The sequence below is a fragment of the Cricetulus griseus genome (assembly GCF_003668045.3).
Source record: "Cricetulus griseus strain 17A/GY chromosome 1 unlocalized genomic scaffold, alternate assembly CriGri-PICRH-1.0 chr1_1, whole genome shotgun sequence".
Classification (NCBI taxonomy): domain Eukaryota; kingdom Metazoa; phylum Chordata; class Mammalia; order Rodentia; family Cricetidae; genus Cricetulus; species Cricetulus griseus.
Window position 1 is genome coordinate 216,239,475 of NW_023276807.1, and position 17,478 is coordinate 216,256,952.

At 42.1% G+C, this 17,478-nt stretch overlaps 1 protein-coding gene across 1 annotated transcript in view; it reads right to left on the reverse strand.

The window, feature by feature from the left end:
* Positions 1–17,478, reverse strand: part of Sgcg (sarcoglycan gamma) — a 41,801-nt gene that overhangs the window by 14,872 nt on the left and 9,451 nt on the right. The window contains exons 2-4 of the mRNA XM_035452559.1: positions 7,097–7,318; positions 3,434–3,535; positions 161–248 (exon numbers count right to left, since the gene is read on the reverse strand). Of these exons, the coding sequence (XP_035308450.1) occupies positions 161–248; positions 3,434–3,535; positions 7,097–7,291 (385 nt within the window). The 5' untranslated portion in view covers positions 7,292–7,318. The remainder of the gene's footprint in view (positions 1–160; positions 249–3,433; positions 3,536–7,096; positions 7,319–17,478) is intronic.

Here is a 17,478-nt window from a genome sequence, read left to right on the forward strand (position 1 = left end):
ACACCTTCACACTGCCCCGCTGCCTCTTTCTATACACAGCATGAAGGTTAGAAAACTCATGTTTTATTACTTAGAAATAAACTTGCAGTTCTTTAGATGAAAGCTTCCATCTGTTCGGCACCCTCCACAGACTTGAAACAAGTGAGGGTGTTGTACTCACCTACTTTCAACCTGCCTGTGACCTCCCCTTCTGAGTTGCGAGCATTGACTGTCACATTCTGAGTTGACTGCAGAAGCAGAGATGAGTCCTGGGAAGGATTTTCAAAATTAGCAAAATATATCTTTATGTTTATATATAATTTATATTTATAATTTCTATGTCAGATCCTTGGATCCTCTACACTTACAGCAGAAAATTTTTTAAATAACCAGAATTAAATTATTTTCAGGGTATAAATGCATTGACTTCTAAGAACAGATTATAATAATCCTTTCATTTTATGATGTTCGAAAATACTGTTCCTAACATGGTAATTAGTTCTCAAGGAAAATAGGTTCTAATTAGTGTTTTATCCTTGTCAAGACATCCACAGTTTTGGTTGTCATTGTTATTTATGTTTAAGGCATTTGTAGGGGATAAATTGGAGAATGGTTTAATATTTTACAAGAAATACCACACTGCTTATTTTCAAAATGCAACGGCTTCTCACTATAAAAATAAAAAGTCTAACATAGAAAAAGACAAGTCCTACAGGACTCCTCAGCTGTGTGGTCTGAAGAAGCTGGTCACTTAGAAGGTGGGGAGGGTGGAGGAGGCTGGTGGTGGGGTGGGAGGGTGGAGGAGGTTCTTTAGTGGGTATGAGTTACAGTTTAACAAGAACAAGAAGGCGTCAGGAGCTGTGGAGCATCAGGGACCATAGTTAACAGTGAGGCACTACACATTTCAAAGACTGGAAGACATCACTTTTAGTGTTTCAACAATAAAGACATGCTAAACTTTAGAGGAAACATGTCTGATCTCTTTTAAACATCACCCAGTGTGTGTGTGTGTGTGTGTGTGTGTGTGTGTGTGTGTGTGTGTGTGTATTGGAACATCCCAGGGTACTCATAAATATGTAAGTTTTGGGGAGGTGAGATGCCTCAGTAGATAAAAGCGTGTCACACAAGCCTGATGACTTGACTTCAATCCCTGGACCCCATCACGGAAGGAGAGAATCAACTTTTGAAAGTTGTCCTCTGCACAAATGCTCGCACCCGCCACTCAAGCCGGCGCACACACGCACACATAGTAGTGAATGAGAATTTTGAAAAGTATGCAACATGTATTTCTTGGTGTTCCTGAGTATGAGCTTGAGAGTGGGACACCATGACTGTGCAAACTCAGGTCCTCATGCTTGTGATGTAGACATTTGACTCACTCCCAGCCCCACAGCTTTTGAGGGCACTACATAGCTAGAGTCAGAGGCAAGTCACATGCTGAATTGCATTCATGAGGAAGACATTCCTTCAGCTCAGCACTGCAGGTTACTGCTGAATGGCAAACTCCTCAGACTGATGAGGCAGCCCACTCGCTGGGATTTTATAGAAAACTGCCCCCTAGAAAAAACATAACTAACATTGTCTGCAGGCGGGTGTCTGAGGGGAGATTTGTTCTGCATATGCTACCCTTGGGAAGTCACATTTGTTACAAACTGCTGCACAGCTCTGTTCTGTTCATGGTTTCTGTAGTTTTATGCCCTGATTGACATTGATGTCACATTGTGAGCCTCTAATATATGGTTGGTCGTCTGACTTTCTTTCTACTTGTACAACCTGTTCTTTTTAAAGCATTCTGGAAATGACAGCCTGACAAAATGGAACTAAAAGTTGTTAATTCTAGAAGGTCGCATTGGCTATGATCTATTTACCTGACTTTAGTCATCAGGCCCTGCTGTCTGTTACTCCCTAAATTGGGAAATGGGGAAGAATAAGATTTCATATGTTAATTTATTCACACCAGACTTTCTTTCTAACAAAAACACGTGCTAATTTTCCTTGTCTTCATACTGCAGTGTGTGTAACACGTCTAAATGCTACTAGGGTTAATGTAAATGTACTGCCAGAAAAAATGTTACATCTGACTCATGCATGAATCCGCCTGAATTACAGGTCATCTGAATGCCCCTCCTGCCAGCAAGATTCCTAGAAATAATACAACACAACCCTGGATAAGACTTCCCCTATGCTGGGTCCTCTCTAGGACCTCCCTTTGTGTCATGTCTGACTGTGGCTCTCATGCTGTCACTCTGTTGCTGGAAGGAGACCCTGGTGAAAGGCCTGTTGCTTCTTTTGGGATATCTTTACTTCAGTCCCTGTGATCCCTTTCTTAAGTTCCAGGGAGGCAAGGCAAATCTTGATTTGCTTTTCAAGTTCACGATTATTTCGAAGGGCCTGATTTGGATCGGCTTATGGCAAATCTCAGGCTCACAAGCCTCTAAGCAGTGCAAGTAACGCAGAAAGTCTCTGTGACAGGAATTTCTTTTGTCTTTTCAAGTCTATTTAAAGCTGCTTGCACCAATGTGCAAGGTTCATTTCTGGCCAGCTTTTATAACTTATTTTTACCTGTTTCTCTTCATCTACATTTTGCCTCACGGCTTTTTACCTTTCTTTCCTTCTGTATGTCCTACTCTGTCTAAATGGCTGGTAGCTGCCTGGCTGGTTGGCCCAGGTATCTCCCTGTATGGGAAGCTGTAGCCACGCCTACTTAGGGGCTGGCTATAGGTGTGCCTGACCACGCTTGCAAGGGCGTGGTCAGGGTGACGTAGAGCGAGATTTGCATGGGATTTCGGTCTCTCTTTCGGTTTCACTTTTGGGCTTGTGTACAGACCGCTGCCACGCCAGCTGGCTAGGTCGCTCTGTAAGTAAGACTTTTCCCTATTAAATACCCTTATATTTCCACTTGGCTCCGTATTCGTAATTTCCCACTATATCTCCCTCGCTTTCTCCCTTTTCTCTTCTGTCTCTCTCAGCCTACATTCCTCCTCCTATTTATTCTATCTGCCCACAAGCCTCACCTATCTCTCTGCTGCCTAGCTATTGGCCATACAGCTTCTTATTAGACCAGTCAGGTGCCTTAGGCGGGCAGGATGAAAGAGCAACACATCTTTACATAGTTAAATAATTATTCTGCAACACAAACAAATGTAACACAACGTTACCTAGTTAAACAAATATCCCACAATATCAATGCAGGGATAGTCAATTGTTCTGGGTAAAGATTTTTCATTCTCAATTATGTTTTTCCCCTATGGAATAAATTGCTGAGGCTACTAAACTCAGAGCTGAAATGTTTAAGAGTAAAATCCTTATAGCATATATTCTGTAAAGTAAGGTTGTCCAGTAGCACACAGTTAGATTGGACATACCATGAATGTGTTAGATTGGACATACCATGAATTGCTGTGCTTAACCATTAATTATTTTTTACAAATCACGTGAGACACAGTCTTCTTACCACTCTGGAGCGTATTTCTTTGACATATAGTGGAAATAAAAACTCTGATTCCCCTTCCAGGCGAAGTCCATCTTGTGTAACATGCAAGTGACCCATTCCTATCTGTTAAAGAAAAAGAGATATGAGCTTTCCATTGCTTTATTTTTCCCTTCTTTTGGGCTAACTAAAATTACACACACATCTCCACATCTCCATATATTCCATTTATTTTTCTGTATTTCTCCTAAATGTCTACTTGAAACTTTAGTTGTCTGTATTCAATATTCATTTTTAAAAATCTTTTGCAAATACAAGGGTCTATTTGGGAGATTCATGTAAGATTTAACAAATCATTTTATAATAAACATCTAAGATCCCATGCCCATATAAAAGAAAATAAACCTTATTATTAGTGCTTTTCTTTTATTTTTAAAGATATGTATGTATGTGTGGATGGATTACATGTGGGCACATATGTGCCGTAGTCTGTGTCAGAGGACAACTTTCAGGAATTGGTTCTTTCCCTTGGCCTTGTGGGTCCCAGGAATCCAACACAGCTTGTCAGGCTTAATAGCAAGTCCACTTGCCTACTGAGTGTAAGACAACACAGAGGGAGATACTAAGTTGCTCCAGGAACCTTCTAAGCACAGCAACACAAGGTCAGTTGGGGAACACCTTACCACAGTGGTTCTCAACCTTTCCAAAGCTGCCACCCTTTAATACAGTTCCTTTAATACATACCCTTTAATACAGTTGTGGTGACCCTAACCATAAAGTTATTTCATTGTTACTTCATAACTATAATTTCGTGTCTGTTGTGAACCATAATGTAAATATTAGATATTCAGGATATCTGATATTCAACCCCATAAAAGGGTAGCTTGACCCACCAAAGGGGTCATGACTCACAGGTTGAGAACTGCTGTCTTACAAGAATCCCTATAGCAGGGATCTAAGTCCTTACAACAAGGGCCAACCCACCAAGAATAGTCCTTTCCATGAATTCAGAATCAACTGATTTGAAGCCTTACTTACACCTGCTGACTCCTCCCTGGTATAATTATAAGGTAACAGAAGGAAGGCTGCCCCATCACTTTCACCATCTCCTATTGGATGAAGCAAACCATTGGCCCACCCACACTCAAAGGCAGGGTTACAGGGGCTGTAACCCAGTGGGTGGACATCATGGGGACATCTTACAATTCTGTCAAGTAGGTTATTGAGAAGGAAATAAAGGCATTTAAAAGGAAAGATTTTTAACAATATAAAGGTATTTAGTGGCTATTATGATAATCTTCTAATTGATTTTATAAAAAAAAAAGTGCAAATAATCATAAAGTTAGGATTCAGTGCTATGTCCGTACAATAATAGAGCAACAAATGTTTTATGTGATTGAGAATCTGGGTCCACAAAAATAAGAGGCTAACATTTAAAATCCACGAGCAAAGTTCATTGGGCATAGCAACATCAACTTTATACCAGGAGGGACCTCAGAATCATTTGTTCTATCAAGTACACTAGTGAAGAAAAAAGTTGTTGTGGTTTGAATGAGACACCCCAACAAGCTCAAGAAGTTGATGCTTGGTCCCCAGTAGGTGGCACTGTATGGGGAGGTTTAGGAGGGAGGATGTTACTGCTAGTGATAAAACACTGCAACCAAGGTAATGTATAGAAGGAAGAATTTATTTAGGCTTACATTACAGGTGGAGAAGACTCTTACCATCATGGTGGGGAAGCATGGCAGCAGGCAGGCATGGTAGCCAGGGCAAGAAACTGAAAGCCCAGAGACTCAATGGCAAACACAAGACAGGAAGTGAATTGTCTTGTGTTTGCCATTGAGTCTCTGGGCTTTCAGCTATACATTACCTTGGTTGCAGTGTTTTATCACAGCAATAGAAAAGTAACTAAGACAGAGGCAAAGGGCATTGAGATGCACACTTCATTCCACACTGAGTTGTGCAACTCTTTTTTGTTTTTTTTTTTTAGAAAGAGTTTTGATTTTCACTGCATCTCCTGTTGACTATCACATTCTAGAACATGTTATCATATGTCTGAAGGGACACAAGTCTATTGTGAAGGGTCCTAGAGAGCCCTCTGATGGGCTTCAATATCAACACAGAAGAGGTTCTGGCTTGGCACATGTTGGAGAAATGGAAGAAGCCGACTGCCCCTACTGCTGACAGTCGTGGAGAACATAATTCAGGCACTGTACTACTGGGCTCCATCACAAGATGAGGTCCATCTGTGCTCAGTTCCCCACCAGCATGTTCACTGAAAAGATTGGGTCCCGGTTGAAATATCTAGGGTGAAGAATATATCCGTAGGGTTCTGATGGGGAGTGGTTTTGCTCATTCTGAGTCTCAAGCTCAGAAAGATAAGCAAAGTTTCCAAGGAAATGATATGGAGCTTGCTTACAATTTCAGCTGCTTTGACTCAGCAAATAACAGCATTAAAACCATGGCCATCCGGGAACTTACAATGCCATTCATGTTGGTGCATAGGATCTGAGTTATTCAGGGGTGGGACAGGATCCTGCTCTAGACCAATTGGTGATGTTGTAACACTGAGGTAGATTTCAACTTAAAGGAGATTTTGAGAGTTGTGAGTGGGATTTTAGGGAAAAAAAAAAAACAGTGGTGATTGGCAGGATTGAGGTGGTGGACATTCACTTCAAGTTCCATGCATGCTGGTAAGTGCTCTTCACTGAGCTGTCTTCCATGCCAAACACACAGACATTTTTGGCTCTCTGAGATAGTGTCTCATGCAGTCTGTGGTATCCCTGAACTCACTATACACTCGAGGATCACTTGGAGCTCCAGAGCCTCCTGCCTCTACCCACTGAGTTCTGGATTAAGCATGTGCACCACCATGCCTGGCTCAAATGTTGTATCTGGATGCTCTCCCAGGATCACCATGCATTCGCCAAAAGCCAAAGATCAGCTGTGTAGCTGCATTCTTTTCTGAGTTTTTAATTCTCTCCAAATGATGACATCTCAGATCAAAATAAAAATTGCCAAGATGTTATCTATTTCCACTCCCCAGCTCCCAGTGAAGAATCACCAGCTACTTAATGATAAACACTCATCTAAGGAAATGCCCCAGAGGCCGCTAAAAACACTGTGCACTGCTGCCCAGTGATAGGCTCTTCATTGCACAGTCCTGGGTAGCAGATCCCACTGCTGCACAGTAAAGGGAATTAACTTCAAATCCTTGTAAGAATGAATCCACCTGGGGGTCTCGGCCTCTTAGAAAGAAAGGGTAATATCACCTATGACAACACTAAGTGACAATAAACACAACTAGCCAAAAGGTATTTTATAGAAATATAAACTTAATAACAGCAGACGTGCAAATGCTAAACATATAGGACGATGGCATTAGGAAAATCTGTGATTTATATAGTTCTATAGACTACATTCTACAAATGATCATTAAGATATGCTGACTCAACCAGTCACAAAGATTAGACTTTCCCTACCCTATAGAGATAATGATTAACGAAAAATACAGTGCAATAAGAACCCCTCACCCAATCAATCAACACATCGTAGTTTACAGTGAGTCAGAGCACAATGCCATTTAGCTACAGAAAATCCCGACAAAGACAGGGAACTTCTATCCACAAACCATTAAGACAATAATCCAGCACATTTGGAGCATGTTCGGGAAAAGGCAATACTCACTGGAGAAAACCACATCACTTTCAGAATCCAGATTGTGAGAGCAAGATTCACAACAAGGATGATAAGCAAGAGAAGAACAAAGAGGTAGAGGCAGCGCTTCCTCCAGCCATAAATCCCGATCTTGTAGACGTGCTGGTTCTCGGGCCTCTCTATGTGGGTGCCCTCTGTGACTGTGGTGTACTGTTCTCGTACCATCTTCTAGGGGAGTAAAGGAGGCAGAGACTGGAGAGAAGGGAGGAGGGGGGAGAGAAAACTTAGTTGTCAGTACTGATTTATTATGAGTCTAGAAAACAAATTTACCCCAGACCTAAATTTCTAGAAGTAATAATTTTTAAGAGACCAGAATCTGGGTATCGGGTGCACACCTACAATCCCAGAGCTCCGGGGTTGGGGGGGGGGCGGGAGTTCAAAGGAGTTCTTGGTTACATAGTGAGCTCAAGCCCTGTCTCAAAGGAACAACAAATATGAGAGAGAGACAGAGAGAGAGAGAGAGAGAGAGAGAGAGAGAGAGAGAGAGAGAGAGAGGTACTATTACTTTGAAACATGTTATACTGTCTCAACCACAAGAAGATTTTTAACTTGTCTTTTTAGATAGTTTGGATGTGACCAATCCACTTAAAATCCAGTGGCCATATTTTCCGATTTTAATCAATTTTGCATGTGCACATGTGCGCGCCTCCACACCTGTGGCTTTCAAAACTCTGCAGAGCTGAACTTGACATTGAAGCAGTCATCTTTAAGTCAAGTTATCAAATAGGAAGAAAGATCAAGCTGGTATCCATATTTTAATATAATTACTCAGTTTGACTCTGAGTAGTTAAATTTAAGTCTTCCTTCAGCTAAATTATCCAGAATTATGAAGGATTTTGCAACACATCTTTGTCAAGAACTGACTTACTTTAAGGTAGATTATAATATGTGTGAAAGTAAATGTTTACAATTACTGTTTTTGTCAACAAACAAGTTCCAATTAAAAATAAATCTTTTACTTTTACACCAAGTATAAAGGAAAATGTTCCTCTCCATCAGTGAAAGTCATGAATGCTGAAGATTGACTAGAAACGGCACATATGCCTACATACCACTTGAGAGGGTCTCCTGTCAGACACCTCACGAATAAGGTGTATGTTCATTTTTAGGGGTGATTTGGAGGCAGCCATACCAAAAATGAACCATTGTCCAGATAGTTCTTTGTCTATTTCCCATTTAATGCTGGACATTTCTCCAGTGTTGTGACAAGGCAAAAGTGTGTTTCTATCACAAAGAATTCCCAAGTCCTCAGGACTGACCCTGCGAGCTGTGGAGCACCAAGGGCTGGCAGCTTCACCAGGTGCTATTCCCTCAGTTCTTTTTCAGTCTTCTTTATATCAGAAAGGCCTCTGCCATTCATTCCCTTGCTCCAACTGACATCATCTGGGTTTGCTCTCTTCCCTTTGGCCCCTGTCCAGCTGTTCTTACTAGTTCTGCCTTCTGCCGCCATCTGCACATGCCCGATGTGGCAGCCAGCAATGGAAGCCACCACAGACTGTCCCACCCACACAAAGGCAGAATCTGACTTTGTTTTCTTCTACTCCAGGCACCTTTCCCTACCCACTAGCCAATGTGTAAAATGTAAGGAAGTTCTTGTCACGGTGTTTACAAACTTATGATGGCTCCCCGCCACACACGCCAGCATCCTTCACCCGAGAGGCTGGGTGCAAGCTGGTCCCTATATGCTTATTTGACTTCATCTCCTCCCTCCATCCACTGCAATCCTTTCCTGAGAGAAGCCAATGCAGTGCTCAATCCTTTCACTCCGTCTATTATTTCTCTTTGTCTAGACCCAGGGAATACCCAACATTTTGCCACACAATCGAATTATAAAAAAGAATTTTAAAAATCCCACAATATTGTAAGTAAGCTAAGCCTTTGTGATGGCCTTATCCATAGCTATCCTGGCCACTGGGTTGGATAACCCTGGGAGGGTTTCTGTCACTGAGCTTGTGCGATTCTGTGGGAAGGGTGTCCTGAGGGTCTGCATCGAAGGCAGGTAAGCATACTGTTTTATAGTATTGTTAAAGAACAATAAAATCAGCAAGAGTATACGAACTTGTGTTCACATTTCTTTATGTTCCTCTACATAACACTTCCCGTTGGTGATGTCACAAATTATCCCAAGCTGACTGGCTTATGTACATGCTGTTTCTTGCAATCAGAAAATGCATCTGCGGGTCAAAAACTCAGTGTGGCCAGGCTACATTCTTCTGAAGGATCTAGCTGAGAATCTGCCCCAAGCTCTGGCCTCCAGGCTGTTTCCATCTGCACATCTTCTCTGACTTGGTCATCCCTGCCCAACCCCTACATCCCATCTCATGTTGGCTTTGGACTCCCCAGAGAACTCAGGATCATTTTCCCACCTCATGAGCCAGCACTATCACATAGGCCAAATTCCTCTTTCCATGAAAGGCTGGGACATGCCTAGGTTTGAAGTGTTGGATATAGACATCTTTGGAAGTCATTAATGTCTCTGCTCTAAAATGATACAAAGTTCACGATATAAAACTGAGAGGGACCCAGCAATTGAGAGCACTTGCTGAGGACCTGGTTTGATCCCCAAACCCACATTGTTGTATGGCTCACCATTGCCTGTAACTCCAGTTCCAGAGGATCTGATGCACACACATAGTACACATACATAAACTCTGGCCCACACTAAATATACACATTAAATAAATGACAAATAACCACTGAGGCATGACAGGATGATGTAGTCACTTGTGAGGTATGACAGGAACAAGGTGTTCTCCACTTTATGAACTGCTGAGCCCACTAAGAAGGGATTTGAATCTTCGTGGCATCGTCTGACGAAATGGTGATAAGTGAGTTCACCCAGAATCTCCTGCAGACTGTGATAAAATTAGTATGTTTCTACGTTACAGTGTCATTAGAATGCTTTAGAAAGTAAATGTTGGGACCCTGTTCAGTCGGTAAGGGTACCTGTCATCAAGCCTGATGGCCAGGGCTGGATTTCTGGGATCCAAAGGGTGGAAAGCAAAAACCAACTCCTGAAAGTTGTCCTCTGACACCCTCCCCCCCCCCTGCCCCACGCGGCGCGCGCGCGCGCGCGCGCGCGCGCACACACACACACACACACACACACACGCATGCACACATGCACACATGCACACACGTGCACACACACACATTCATTCCTAGCCTGATTTACTTTGAACCCAGGATTCCAATATCCACAGGGCATCTCAGACTTTACAAAACTCCTTTCAGCAACATATTCTCTCATCCCTCTAGTGGCAGCTTCATTCTTCAGGTGGCTCACACCAAACATCCTGGAGTCAAGTCTACCTTCATTCTCTTCTTTCTTCACATCTAATCCATCAATAAGCCTCGGCAGGACTCTTTTCAATCAATGTCTGACCACTGCTGCTGGGATTATTTTAGTGGCCACCTGACTGTTTTCAGCCTCCACTCCCAAGCCTCACATGATTAGTCTCCAATATTCAGGCTGGAGACTGTCTTTATGCTTGTTTTCGCATATGTGTGCCTGTGAAACATGCTTGTATGCATCTGTGTTTCCAAATGGGTATATGTGTTCTCATGTGTGGTTGTGTGTGCTAGGTATGTTCCCATGTGTATTCTTGTGTGTGTGTTCCTTTGTGTGTGTGTTCCTGCATATATATATATATATATATATATATATATATATATATATATATTATGTGTATATGTTCCCACATAGACATATGTGTGTGCCTGTGTGTATATGTTTGTGTGTGTTCCCATGTAGACATATGTGTCCCATGTATGTACCTGTGTGTATATGTTTATGTGTGTGTTCCCATGTAGATATGTGTGTGCCTCTGTGTGTGTGTGTGTGTGTGTGTGTGTGTGTGTGCCTCTGTGTGTGTGTATATGTGTGTGTGTGTGTAGGTTGACCTCTGGTGTCTCCTTCAGTTGTTCTTTCTCTTACATATTTAGACAGGTCTCTTGCTGATCTTAGAACTTGTTGATTTGGGTAGCCACTATAGTTTGTTCCAGGATACCCTATCTCTGCCTCTTACAGTCTGGGATTTTAGTCCACCTGGCATTTGTGACCATGAGGGTGTGAACTCCAGTCATCATGCTTGTGTGACAAGTGCTTTACCTGTTGAGCTATTGCCACAGCCCCAAGATGGCCTTTTACAGCATGGTCACTTTCCATCTCTATGCTACCTCTTATAGTTCTCTGTCTGGGAGTTCACAGCCATGTCTTCACTGCCACTGACAGGGTTCCTCCTGCTTTCAACCTCTGTCACTTCTCCCTGACCCCTATTGTTCCAGCCCACCGGTTTTAGGCATGAATATGTACCCCAAGTGTGGCTCCTGCCTCGGTAGCTTCTGTCCTCTGTGCAGAAGTTTCCCTGCAGTCCCTGCTCAGTCACACCGCTGAGATAATGCTAAGCTCCTTCTGGGTTAAGTTTGTTCCACATCACTTAACTCTACAGGCGTTAGTGTGCATTTTATCTGGATATTTTTCTGTATTTGTTTCAGTCACCACATATAATCCCCAGGAAGGTAGGGTCCCCAACTGTTTGGTCATTCTGTTGTGCCCCAACACCTAAATAGCATCTGCTGTATTATATGAACTCAGTAAATAGTTGCTGAATAAGATGAAGACATTACATGCACAAACACCCAGAGCATTTTATTTGAATTTAAACTGAATCAGAGCAATAAAATGTTAGAGGCCTGAATTTTCTCATTTGTACATGTATAGGTGATGAGCTGGGTCCTGAGGAGTCTCCCTAGTTCACTGTTCTCCTGGCACTTCTCCCTGAAAGAGGACCCTTCCGTGCCTTATGCTCACCCTCGCCTTTGCAACTGCATCTCTCACAGGCGGGAGGGGCTAGGCCCACTTCCTGAGTCCAACTCATGTGCTGCACGTCACTGCCAGGAGCTTGGGGACACTTCCTGTTCTCCCTCTTTTGAGCTGAACCATTCCCATTCCCATTTGCTGTTCAGCATTCTGCTGTTAAATCTGTGCAGCCTTAACTTATTTACTTAAAAAAAAAAAAAAAAAAAGATCTCACTCTGTTGCCCAGGCTGGCCTCGAACTCATTCTGGCCTGGGTTGACCTCAAATTCATGGCAAGCCTTTGGCTTCTGCCTCCCGAGTGCTGGGATTACAGCCATGATCCACTGTGCCTCATTCTCATGTTTGGTGATCGCTTCTTTAACTTTTTTTTTTTTTTTTTTTTTTGGCCTAAATTGTTGCCTGCTGACGTAAGCTGCACTGGATTAAAAAGGTCTTCCTCCAGAGAAGCATGAATTGATGAGCAGGTAGTATATAATATAAAGTCTTCCTGAAGAGCTGATTTTGTTGTTTGTACTGACACCAAATACTGTAACGATAACTCTTTCCGCCAGCCACCTGAGTTCTGCCGCTACGGTAGGACACCCAAATAACACACAGAATCTTATATTAGTTACAATGCTGCTGACCAATGACTAAGATTTCTTATTTGCTAGCTCTGTCTTAAGTAGCAACCATAACCATTAATCTATATATTTTATAAAGACTTTTCCTATAGAGGATGCCAGTGGCATGCGTCCTCTCTTCCTGAGATCACACGGTGACTCTCTCTTTTCTATATTTCCCAGAATCCTCCTTCTCCCCTAGTCTTGCCTAACTTGCTTTCCTATTGGCCAACAGTGCTTTATTTATCAACCAATAAGACAAACACATACACAGAAGGACTTCCCCTATCAAAATACCTGTGGTAAAGGACCCCAGAAGTTCCTCTAATATCAGATATTTATTCTAATGAGCACTGAGCAGAACGGCAGTCCCCAGTACTTTGAGGTCGTGCAAGGTGGAGTTCATGTTGGCAAGAGATTGTACTGATCTGAAAACACAGAGCACTCTGTGACTATTTATAACCTTGTACAACAGCAAGAGAGAGAGTGAATAGTCTGGTACTTCGTACTTACATTCAATGACATAGAAATAATGCTGCATTTTAATATGTGTATACTGAACAAGTTTTAATTTCATAAACTAGCTTTAAATAATTGATGTTATCATTAAATATTGTATTCCCTGTTAATCATCCTTCAAAGTATATTGATATTATGCCTAATTATTATTGACATTAAATGCATCACTCAAATGTAAATACCAGTATATTTACAGAACACTCATTAGATATAAATCACTAGAGTTTCTACGAAAACATCAGATGTACTATGTTTTTTAATACACAGCTCCCTTTTGTTATTTAAGCAAAACATCTTACAGGTGATTATTCTATCTTACTCATTCTTTGGTTCTTTTTTAAAGAAATTATTTATTTTATTTTGCGTGTATGAGTGTCTTGCCTGCATGCATGTCTGTGCGTCATGTGAACTCAGTCCCCATGGAGGCCAGAGGAGGGTGTAGGATCCTCTAGACCTGGAGTTACAGACGCTTGTGAGCCACCGTGTGGGGGCTGCAAATTGAACCCAGATTCTCTTGAAGAGCAACAAACGCTCTTAACTACTGGGCTATCACTCCAGTCCCACCTTTGATTGTTGTTATGTGGCAAATGATTGAATGAATTGTCTGTTCTGTCTTACTAAGTAATGGATGATCAATGACATTCTGTACTCCAAGCAGCCCTTACTTACATATCTGCTCCAAACAAGACACTTCCAGGAGTCACGCACACGAAGTTGACTAATACATGAGTCATGCTCAAAAGGAGTTCATAGCATGTAGCTTTGAAAGGGAGCCAGGTGTGGGGGTATACGCTTACAATCCTGTTACCCAGAACCTCAGACATCAGGGACTTGAGTTCAAGGTCAGCCTAAGCTACAGGGACAGACTTTCAATCAAACAAAAACAGCAAACAAACAAAACACCAAGGTTTCATAAGGGTAGGGGTGTTAAAAATAAATCTAGTCAGAGTCTTGAAAACTTACAAATTTGATTCTGTCTGAGAACTCAAAAGGGTGAGTTCCACATATCTGACAAGTTATACATAGCTATGCACTGGTAAGGTTTTGTGTTTTGTTTTAAACAACTTGACATAAACTAGGGTCATCTGGGAAGAAGTACTCTTAACTGAGATATTGACTCATTAGATAGGCAAATCAGTGGGGGGGGGCATTTTCTTGGCCAATGATTGATAGGGCCCACTGTGAGTGGGCCACCTAGGTCAGAAATAAGCTGAACCTGAGCCTGGGAGGGAGCCAGTAAGCAGCACTCCTCCATGGCTTTTGCTTCAGTTCTTGTCTCTATGTTCCTGCCTTGAGTTCCTGTCCTGACTGATGGACTGTGATTAGGACCTCTAAGCCAAATGAACACTTTTTGTGTTGTATCACAACAATAAAAAATGTCTTATTACTCTTCTATGCAACCATGTTTGAGGCAACTTATAGAAGAAAGAGTTTATTTGGGGTTTACAGTTCCAGAGATTAGAGTCCATTATGCTGGAGTATGGCAGTAGGCATGCCGCCATGGCACTTTGGCAGGAACTGAGAGCTTACATCTTGAGAGATGGGCAGACAGACAGGGGGGCCGGGCATGGGCTTTTGAAACCTCAAAGCCCTTCCCCAGTGACACACCTCCTCCAACGAGGCCACATCTCCTAATCCTTCCTAAACAGTTCACCAACTGTTGACCAAGCATTCAATTAAATGAGCCTGTGGGGCCATTCTCATTCAGACCACCACAGAGAGCAAACCAGGACAAGCTGAAAATAAAATTTGTATATTGGAAGGTAGAAGTTAGAAAATCCCAGAGAAGCATGGCCTGATAGCTGTAGCAGGAGGATGCTGAGTTTGAATTTAGTCTGTGAGCTTGTCTAAAAACATCACTTCTCCCTGACCCCTATTGCTCCATCCACACGGGACTGAAGTGTGAACATGTACCACAAGTTTGACTCATGCTTTGGGGAAGCTGCCATCCTCTCTTCATGGATTGAAATGACTGAGCTATAAGTATGCATGTGCATCTATGTATGTGTAGTCCTTCTCATAGTAAAATGAATGACATGAATCTGTTTTCATCATTGTCCCAAATTCATGACCACAGTTCAACGACCAAATAGTTTCAGGGATAGTTGTGCTTCATTTTTGCCTATGTCACCTTACATGGTACACCTAAATACAGAGAAGCTGTTGGATCACAATTCTGGACTCCATCCAAGCAGTCCTATTTTCAAAATAAAACATAATCCTGTTATATACGCATACGGGGAACACAGTGCACCAGCTATGCATGCTTACAAATACATCCACATTAAAAGACCATAAAACTGTTCTTGATTTTTTTTGATAGTGGGATTGACTTTTAAAATGGCAGTTTAAAAAAGAAAAGGCCCTTGATAAGTATACCAAATCACAAGAACACAGCACTCACACCCTGACAAACCCAAACAGAAGTCACTGTAGAAGAACCAGAAGGGACAAGCCAAAGGCCCAGCTGACTGACCTAACATTATTAACTTATAATGCTGTGGTCTAACTTCAGCTACAGCTTAATTTCAAAACACAGTGTTATGTTTCCAAAAGTAAGCAATTCAAATTCTCTCAGTGCTTTGTCCTGGTTTTCACTCGGTACACTCAGAAACCAAGAGCTTTCACTGTGTAAGCACACAGTGCTTGGCTCAGGGAATCATCAGCAACAAGAGGCTGGACTGGTGAAAGGACACACATTTCCATTAAGCACAGCCACCAAATAAGAACAGCACTTAAGTCACCTCGGAGTGCATATGTTAAGAGGCTGGACTGGTGAAAGGACACACATTTCCATTAAGCACAGCCACCAAATAAGAACAGCACTTAAGTCACCTCAGAGTGCATATGTTAAAGGGCCATAATGAAAACCCTGTTACTCAGCCTCCTTAACCCTAAACACAACCAGGTGTTACTTGGTACCAACTTGGCTTCCATTCTTATAATAGGAAACATCAGCCCCTGAATTACTGCACATGCATCACACGGGGACAGGAAAGTTGTAACTGTCCACAGCAGGTGGTAACAAAATGCTATGGGCAACTGCTGAGGGCTTAGACACAGCACTTCTGCATCGGGCAATAGTGGGCACCTACTACTGAGTGCATCCTTCTGTCATGGGACAGTGAATGCCTACTGTTTTGGTGTTTTCTCTGAGTCATTGTAGAGGGTGCCTAATTTACCTGTATCCTGTGACAATGGGTACCTTCTGTTTTCTTTGTGTTTTTGTGGATATCTACTATTTCTCGGGTTAGTATTATACAAAATATATTTGAAAACAGCAGTCTAGTGTGGTGGTTGAAAGGTGCAACACATTCATACCTTTCTGTGAACTCAAGGTAGATGCCTATGCTTTTCTTCTGTGTGATATTATAGTAAGCACCTACTGTTTTCTTTTAACATATTTCAGGGGATTCCCAGTGTTTCCTTCTGCATCATAATATAGTCAGTGCCTACTATTTTGTGTGAATGTCTACTTCTGTATATGATACCTGGGCACCTACTGTTCTCTTGTCTTCACTAGGAAAGTCTTCAGTTCCTTGTGGTTGTGGTCCTACTATCAGCTGTATGAGCCTGTTTCCAATATCAGGGTAATCAAAGGGTGATCAATTAAGGTATACTGTCAGTCAATAAATAGAGACTTTAACTGGGAAGGCATGATTTCCAAGCAAGCCACGATGTCTCAAATACTACAAAATTGATGCACATGCTCAAAGAGAAACTGATGGACCACCTAATCACACTCCATCAGCAGCAGGAACTCAAGCAGCAGCCTGGAGGCAGGAACTCAATCTGAGGCCACAGAGAAAAGTTGATTACTGACTTGCTTCTCATGGCTCATTTAGCCTGCTTTCTTATATCATGCAGGATTGCCTTCCTAGAGCTGGCACTACCCACAGTAAGCTGGGCCCTCCCACACAAACCATCAATAAAGAAAATGTCCCTCAGGCATGCCCACAGGCTAATCCAATAGAGGCAATTCCTCAGTTAAGGAGTCTTCTCAGGTGACTCTTTTTTGACAAGTTGACAAAAAAAAAAAAGCTACAATCACTATACAAACCTATAATGGTAGCATCATATCTATTAGAATAGCTATCATAAAATGATGAAGGATGGCAAAAGTTGGAGAAACTGGAGCGTGTTTTATAGTATTGGTGGAATGTAAATTAGAACACATTACAGTTAAAAGTATGAGGTTTCCTCAGAAAGCTAAAATGGGAACATCCATGAGACCCTGCAATCCCACTACAGGTTTCTTATCCATGGAAATCAGGATCTGTGTGCTGAGGTGACTCCAGCATCCTATGTCTATTGGGTTTTAGTCACAACAACCTAAGTACAGAATCACCAGAAGGTATGCAGCTTCTGATGAGTGGACAGAGAAAATACAGTGTGTGTAAATATGATGGA